Source organism: Thunnus albacares, chromosome 4, assembly GCF_914725855.1.
Source record: "Thunnus albacares chromosome 4, fThuAlb1.1, whole genome shotgun sequence".
Classification (NCBI taxonomy): domain Eukaryota; kingdom Metazoa; phylum Chordata; class Actinopteri; order Scombriformes; family Scombridae; genus Thunnus; species Thunnus albacares.
In genome coordinates this window covers 34,763,212-34,772,034 of record NC_058109.1, presented here as the reverse complement: position 1 = coordinate 34,772,034, position 8,823 = coordinate 34,763,212, and the positions used below count along the sequence as shown (strand labels likewise).

Genomic DNA, 8,823 nt, shown 5'->3' with positions numbered 1-8,823 from the left:
TTATGTTAAACAAAGAAAAGCAAGAAAAAGAAAAAATAAGTTAAAGAAATAAAGGCACAAAGATGTTGTGAATCAACAGAGGAAAGATCAAACAGGTTCTTCATTTGTTCAACCACCCCAAATTACAACGTGCCCACAACTGTCGGCTAACTAAGCATATTGCAGGTAAAAAGTGTCCAGGGCACTATGTGGCAGTGGAAAAGATTCTCTGCAGGAATGTGGAGATAGGCCTGGGAGTTTTCATTCTTCTCCTGTAACTATTTACTTTGCAGTCCACTGCCTGTGACATCAGAACCCAGACTATATAAATGAATGGAGGTAGACAGCTTTAATAAATACATCTACACTCTCCTCTAGAGGAGGAGAAAAAGAAGAAGAGAAGGAGACTAGAAGAAAAAAAGAGCAAAGAGGACAGAGGTGATGAAGATGGACAGAAGAGACGTCCAGCTGGTTTGCTCCGTGCTGCTGTGTATCATCACCCAGGTGAGACAAAATGAATCTGTAAAATTATTTATGTTAATATTAAGAATAGTTATTCTGTCAGTTGCATCAGTAAGATATTATCATTGAATCTTTAAAGTGATGTGATGAACTGTGGTGAACGTGATATGTGCCTGCTTTTTGTACTTATCTTGATGATGGCTGGGTTGGGTCATATATGATATTAAGATTATTGGAGGCAGCAATACAAAGACTTTAATCATCACACCATGAGGGAAATCACAAGTAATAATCTATTAGAGAGGATAGGATTTCTAGCCTAGTTGTCCTAAACTATGCATATTCTTATAGATACCAAGGCATCTATGTTGATGAATCATACACATCATCAATCGTGAATATGTGAATCAGTGCTAAACAGTGCTGTTAGAGATTTTCTAGTTGTGCACAAATAGGCACCAAAGTTAGCTTTACTGGGAACCATGTGAGGTTATAGCTTATGGAACCAGCTTCTTAATATGGAAGACAGCTGCCTGCTGCTGCTGAACAGGTTTTTTATTTGGGAGAAATAAATCAAGCAGCCCTGGTCAAAAGAAGCGAGCACTTTGTTTTACAAGTATTGGTTTTGTGAGTTTTGGGTTGTTGGGTTTACAATTAAAAGATTAATATTCGTCAGGCAAGAGAAGTTGTGTTTTCTGTTAACTGAGACTGTACATTTAGGATAATAAAAACATTAAAATGATACAGAGAATCATGTTGTGTGTAATTGATATTAGAAGCATAGATCTTTATGTGCCCAGTTGAGATCTCAGTGTGGAAACTGGACAGTTTGTCAGTCTGGAAGAAGAAAAAGCAGATTTCTACAACGTGCCATTTTAATAATATAGAAAATGTGTTTCATTTTGTTTTCCATTGTCTTTTTTACTGGGGAACTGTATTTTGTTTATTTTATTATTTTTAGAGGGAGTAAAACTTTGAGATAAGAAAAAAACCTTTATCAGGATAAAGTGTAGACTTACAGCATGTCTTTTCTCTTTTCTTTGCGATTTGGCACCCAATGACTTTGAAATGTTGCAAGTATATATAATGTTATAGTTGATGTTTTTCTTTTGCATTTTTGATTTGTAACTTCATGCTTGACATACAGCATAACATCGTCTTGTAATCTCACACGCGTTAGGCACTGTTGTTGCTGTACAGGTAAATCCAGTCAGACAGAATAATCCCCTAAAGTACATTCCACAAAGCATATTTGTGAACATGTCAGAGATGTGAATCATCTTTTCTCTGTAATGAGTGATGAATAAAAGCTCACTTCCCATACAAAGAACAATAGAAGTTCATCAGATCATATCCAAACCTTTGTGGTTGGAAATTTGAAATACTGGAAGTGTGATGAGGGGCAGCCCCTTGAAAACATTATGAGACCTGCCTCTCACTTATGTTATAATGTGATACTAGTAGCAGACTTTTTTAAATTTTTCTCTGTTTTTGCGTGTGTTTGCTTGTTTTGTCGTGTTGCTTGTTTGACTACAGCTCTCAAATGCTGCAGCACAGTTTATGAAAGGGAAAAACTTGAAAGTATACAGTATAGTAGACTTTGCTCTATTACTATTAACACAGTATTAGTCAAAACACTAATACATGTGAGTGAATATGACACCATTTCTGCCTTATATTTGGTCATTTTTTAGTTATTTTATGATTTTACAAACTCTCAAATTCTCTTTCTTTTTTGGAATCATGTGACAACAACCGACACTACTGTCAAATGTATAAAAAATTGTGATTGTGATCGTGAAAAAGTGGTGTACCACATCTTCACTGCATGTGTGAAACAGCTTTACCTGTAGTCAAGACAACAGGGCCTCTTCCTGTGGGTCCCATTTGTGTTGAAGAGTGCAAAGAGCAGATAGCAGGCAGTTTCAACAGTACAAAAATATCTTACCGTAATACTTGAGGTAGAGATAAGAAAAACAAAAACAAGTTGACTTACACTGACATCTGCCATCCGGTGTAAAAAAAAGCCCTGGAACATGCAGAGCATTGGAGATGTATAGTATTTCAGTTGTTTCTTGTGTTTGCTGCATTTAAAGAGCCAGTTCACCCTAATCACAATGAAACAATACTGTCACAAGTAGTTTGGCCAAGCAGACAGTCTCAGTGTTACATGCTGAGGTTTTAAGAATATCAAACTCTTAAAGCTTCCCCTGTACAATGGATGTGAGTTGAAAAGTGTGTGTGCTGCTCAAAGCATTTAAAAAAAAGTCAACAGCATCATGTTTTCCAGAAACAATTACATGGTTAGTCAATGTAATTCACAGACCTTGTTGTGAACAGTTTTCTTCAGTAGAGAGTAGTTCCAGTGAAGATTGTTCACACTGAGGAGTGTGGATTATTTTTACATAATATCTCCTAGTGCCAAATCCACTCTAATTTACAACCTCGTTATAATACCAGAGGAGCTAGATAACTAGCTAATCAAACAGAAAACACAACTATGTAACAGTATAAACAGCTGCAGTTATTTTGTAACTTTTACTTTAGGTGTGGTGTCAACTGTGCGCTGGACCATGTCAGTGTGCACACACCGTGCCACGCTGCCCTGCCGGGGTTCCTCTGACATTAGACAGCTGTGGGTGCTGCCGTGTGTGTGCCAGACAAGAGGGCGATGCCTGCACCGACCGGCTGCCCTGTGACACCCAACGAGGGCTGCAGTGTGACTACAGCGCCAGCTACCCTGGAGGGCCGGGACAGTGTGTCGGTGCGAACAGAATACAATTCTGTTTTTCAAATCCAAAACAGATTAGTTTGGATTAGAGCTGCAAATACTTGGGGAGTATTTTATATCTTTAGTTTTTCAGAAATTGGGGCAAATGAAAAATTTCAGGAAAATGTCAATGCAAGGCATTTATTTAAACACTGAAATCATGTGAATACTGATACAGTTGCCACTGTTAATTTTGCACCTGCTATACTACCTTTTGTGAAGTTTTTAGGCACATCTCTAAACTCTTTATCCAAGTATGGAGCTTGTTCTGTTTCATCACGTGATCTAAGTATGGAAGTTTCATAGAATAAATGCTGTGGCCCAAATTCTTTCATACCACTGCCGACTAAACACTGTCTATCTTTGGCTTGTAAAGATACAGTTAACAGTTTGCAGAAATAACTGCAAACTGGCAGCAGCTAACATTGAGGTTTGTGGTAGATCTGTTTGGCAAACATCCCATTTTGAGGCTCATTGCACAGAATGATGGTTACGTTGTGTGAAAGAGGATGAGTTTGTCAAGGTGTTGATGCATACACTGGATATGAAGTGTGGAGGTTACAGGGGTGACAAGGGTGAAAGTAAAGTTGAATAGCTAAATGCTATTATAATCCTAAATCTCCATGGCAACTACGCAAAACTCATCCATTGATGAAGACCACAAAAAGAGCTTGAAAGTGAACGTTGAGTCGTTGAGTCAAATTTTATACAATTCCAGCAAGGAGATGTATCAAATCCCATAACCATCTTTGTTGGGACTATGAAATTAAATCTCAACGTGGTAAACTGATTAAGATTTTTTTTTTGTTGCTGTGCTGCAGATGGAAAAAAGATTCAAATATATTCTGTCTGAAATCCTTTTACATCAATCTTCTAGATTTTTGTAGGGAGTAATTTTTCAGAAAAACATATTCTTAGCGCTGTGACTGAAATGTAATGATGAAATATGAAAGCCACAACCCATTGCTCCTACTACTATTAATACTACAACCACTGCTCATCACGACTACTGTATATTATTATGCTGCAAATACTATGACGGCTGCCTCAGCTACTACCATCATGCTACTGTGCTACCAGTCCACCACTGATACAAGTAGTGATGCTGCCTACTAATATGCAACTACTACAGCTACCACTGCTATCACAATTTTATTGCTACTGCCACTACCACTGTTACTAATATTGATATTGTCATTCACCATGATGAGAATAAGAGGCATGTCTTCTCTACGTAATACCTTCAGGCACACACACATAATCAGTCCCACTGTATCCTGTTCACCATTTCAGAAGTGAACATTACTGAGCAGCAGTTTTTTTGCTAAAATCCTAGTGCTGGCTGGTAAAGACATCTCTGATTTCAGTGTTTTGATAAAACAGAACAATGACTACATTCACAACTTTACCGTTGATTGTTATACATTGGAATTTCTTGCTGATGCTTCTCATTTTTCCGGGAAGTTATTTGTTCCCACATGTTTCATATGACTCACCTCGTAATTGGCAGAGCAGTGTTATAGTGAGCCTATGATTTTTACCCTCTTTAACACTCCCTCCTCTCCCCCTTTTCCTCTCTATGCTACAATCAGATCGGAACGAGCTGGGCTGTGAGCTGAATGGCAGGCGTCTAGAGGAGGGGCAGGTATTTCAACCTTCCTGTGCCCAACTGTGCTACTGCCTGGGAGGAGGGGTGACCTGCGTGCCTCTGTGCAGTGATGACCTGCAGAGGCCTGCTGATAAGTGCCCCAACCCTCAGCTGGTCCGACTGCCAGGGCGCTGCTGCAAAGAGTGGGTGTGTGACGGCCTGGACAACAGTATTTCCTCAAATCCATCAGCAGGTAATGGGGTTGATGAACTGAAAGACCAAACAAAGATGGCTGGAAACACATTTCAACACATTAGTCTGTGGTTGAAGTATCTGAGTAATAACTGCAACAAGTCAGGTCAAAAGAAAGAGTAGAAGGATCAAATATTGCTACTTTGAAGGAAGCAGAGGCACTTTTGTCTACACTACGCATTTGGATGATGTTAAGCTACTCCCGGTATGGCATTAAAAGCTGCTGTTAACCCTCCTGTTGTCTTCCCATCGACCATGCAACTTTTGTCCTCCCGGGTCAATTTTGACTCCAGAGGACAAAAGTCCACAGATGCTATAAATTTTAATAAAACACCTAAAATTCAATGAACGTAGTGATTACTTTTACATGCAAAGTGTGTGGTATGGAATCATCCATGTGATTTTGAGGCAATTAGATGAAAGAAATCCATATTTGTAAAAACATTTGGAAATGGGTCAAATTTGACCCCAGGACAACAGGAGGGTTAAAGTCAGGTCAGCAGTCAACAACCAGAATGGTCTAAGTCGCTTTTGGCTTGTGAGGAGTAAACAGATTTCAAAGCAGAAGGGGTGTCAGGGGGATAAGACATCTGCGTTAAACATCTGTGAGTTCTATTCTTAGCAAATTGACCTCTCCCAGGCAGCCGTTTACAACATCTCAGACTGCATATGTGCTACTTGTTCTGCCTCATCAGCTCTCATCAAAGCCACCCACTTCAAACAACTCTCAGCCTTATGCATGCAGAAAATATTTTCCTCTCTGGTATTCCTTTCCAGCAGAGCAGGCACGTCAGGACTACGGGGGTGGGCTCTCTGTCCCGTCGCTTGGCCCCATCCCAAACTGCATCGAGTGGAGCACAGACTGGAGCCCCTGCTCCCACAGCTGTGGCCCAGGTGTCTCCTCCCGCAGCTCAAACAGGAACTGGGCTTGTCGGATGCAGACTGAGACCAGGCTGTGCCAGGTCAGGCCATGCCAGAATCTGCTGCCGGGGCTCCGAAGACTGCAGCCGGTCAGTGCACAGATGAGTCTGTCAATCAATATGCATTTATCAGTTCCAGTCACAGTCTCATTGATCCAACATATAAAAATATGAATACCACTTTTTGTACAAAATTATCGTACATATACGATAATTATCATACATTGCTGAATGCATACTTTTCTCTTGTGTTGTCCATGCCAGCATTTGGTTTTATTACGTGCAGCTAAAGCTACGCCACCTTCAGATCTTATACATATGATACAAAAGTTCAAAAACATGTTTTTCAATATTATTTAACTCTCTCCTGCTCAGGACAAGAGGGTAATATACCATAACTTTGAAAGGTGCTAAAGGAAGTAAACTATCTTGCAAACCTGAGGTCCCCAAGCATGAGGTCCGCAGTTAAACCTGCATGTTGATTGGCTTAAGAGTGAGGAAGGGTGAGACTTGGTACAGCGTCACAAAAAGTGACATAATGAAATATAGAGTTCTTACCAAAACATAATATTTATTTTTGCAAATGTAGTGCCATAATTCATGATAAGAATGGATCCATTTCAGATGATAAAAAATATACCAACCCACAAATGGTGACTACGGAGGCAACAAAAGTAAATACTTCATAACAATACATAATAATTTGCCTGTCAATGTATATTTCAGGGGTCTGGGATGTGCGAGAGCAGCTACAGTTCACCTCTGTCCATTCAGCTTGAACACCAGGGCTGCTGGAGCACCAGGGCCTACCGTCCCAAGTTTTGTGCCTCAACCTGTCCGGAGGGACGCTGCTGCAGCCCCTCCCACACCAGGACGATGTGGATGGTTTTCCGCTGCCCCCAGGGCAAGATCACCCAGCAGAAGGTGATGATGATCGAGTCCTGCTCCTGCAGCATCTCCAACTGCCACCAGTACCCAGCCACAGCAGCCCGGAGCCCCCTGCCCTGGCTGTGAGGTGTGACCCCACTTGTGAGATAGATGGGCAGGTCCCATCTGTGAGGAAAACGGAGGATGAAAATTACCACATGTACACACACAAGAATGTGTCAGTGTAGAAAGTTGAGCCAGTGTTTCAAAATTATGGAAATACTATAATCAGGATGTGAAACTTGACTTTCGACCAAAGCTCTTGAGATTTGAGATTGTGTATTGTGTATAAATTTGCACTCATATTTGAAAATATGTACTAAGAGTTGTGCAGTAATCTGTATCCAGATTTTAAAACAACAACTTATTCACATTTCATATTAATATTTCAATGTTCCTACAAATTCTAATGTCACCATATCCAACCATAGGAATCCTGTCCACCTTTTGACAAACTCAGATTTATATGGAGATTTTAAAGGGGGCGTATCATGCACATTTCCAGCTCTCTTTTTATTCCAGGGCTTTACTTAAATGTCTTTGTGTGATTTACAGTTTAAAAAAATCCTATATATCTTATACTGTCCCCCTTACACAGCTCCTCAGTTCAGCCTCTGTCTGAAATGCGCCGTTTTAGCTCCTGTCACTGTCAGGCCCCCCGCTTCTTTCTGGCAGTTCCAGAGGCTATGTAAACAAACAATAGTAGTAGAATTTCACTCCTGTCTCTCATTCATTCTCAAATTGGAACCCTCTCAAATACATTTGTATAAGTTCGAGCCCAAATGCTGGACAATGTGGACAACACATGAAACAACCTTAGCAACAACCTTAGCAACAAAGGTTATGGAACGGATGGCTGTTTGTGGGCATGCGCAAAACAATCTGATGTCATCACAAGGAGGAAGCAGGGGTAACATTGCAAATGAGGCATTCAGAGCAGGCTGAAGCCCTGGGTTTTGACTTGCACAAAACAGTTTTACATACGTTTACCCCCAATTTTGGAACTTGGATTTGGATTATGTTTAACATAGACATCCAACATCATAACACTATAAAAATAACATAAAATCACATAAAGCATGATATATCCTCTTTAAAATATGGCTGGTGTCCACCCCTGGACTGGGGGGACACCAATAGTGCCAGTCATAGAAAAATATGGCCTCAGTGACTATGACAATACCCATAGGTTCCTGAATAAACGTTCTGGAGTCTGGAAGTAAATATGTTTGCCTGTCAATCCAGGCAAAAATACATATTTACCTCTCTTTAAAGCTGCGCTAATAAATATTTTCTTACTAACAATGGATCAAATATTTGTGTAGTGTGGAACGGGTCGCTTGTAGTGACAATCACAGAGAATCGTCACTAAATCTGAAGTTCCCAGAAGCTCTACAGAGAGTTTTAGTGTCTTCCAGCTCATTGCTTTGCTTTCATGGTCGCAAATTTACACTTTTGGTTCTGTCTCACCACTCCCATCAACCTTGTTTCCAGCAGCAGCGAGCAGCTGTTTTCAGTCAAAAGGCTTTGATAAATCCACTGTACACCACCTGCCCAGCACAAAACAACAGACAGAAGTCAGCAACTAGCTGATGAACATAGTGGAGCATTTAGCAGCTAGAGAGACAGATATTTTTATCAGGAGTTGGTGGAGACCAAAAGAGAGGTACTGTAAAAGGACAGTGAATAGTGGACTTACATTCATCCACCTGAAGCATGACTCCAAATTAATGCTAATATTGCTGTGTCTGCTGAATGCGTAAATAATTGTTTACTATCATGTTAGCCTCATCAACCTGTATAAGATGATAACTCAATGGTGTTAAATTAAAGTCTAACTGATATTAAATTGCATGTTTTGTTCTGCTACAGCATGCATGTTCTTTGTAAATTAGAGTGGAGAAATGTATATTTTATCATTTTTG

General features: G+C 40.1%; 1 protein-coding gene across 1 annotated transcript; it reads left to right on the top strand.

Annotated features, from left to right (window-relative positions):
• The first annotated feature begins 382 nt into the window (after positions 1–382).
• Positions 383–7,776, top strand: LOC122980816 (CCN family member 5-like). The gene is made up of 5 exons (XM_044349184.1): positions 383–483; positions 2,989–3,205; positions 4,804–5,052; positions 5,829–6,061; positions 6,698–7,776. The coding sequence occupies exons 1-5, from the start codon at positions 421–423 to the stop codon at positions 6,983–6,985; spliced, it is 1,050 nt and encodes a 349-aa protein (XP_044205119.1). The 5' UTR covers positions 383–420; the 3' UTR covers positions 6,986–7,776.
• Positions 7,777–8,823: the final 1,047 nt, after the last annotated feature.

Excerpts from the sequence above, each read along its gene's own strand:
- LOC122980816 (XM_044349184.1), top strand. The coding sequence starts at position 421 with ATGAAGATGGACAGAAGAGACGTCCAGCTGGTTTGCTCCGTGCTGCTG. Across the intron at positions 484-2,988 it reads TGCTGTGTATCATCACCCAG|GTGTGGTGTCAACTGTGCGC; the intron begins GTGAGACAAAAT and ends CTTTTACTTTAG. Across the intron at positions 5,053-5,828 it reads TTCCTCAAATCCATCAGCAG|CAGAGCAGGCACGTCAGGAC; the intron begins GTAATGGGGTTG and ends ATTCCTTTCCAG.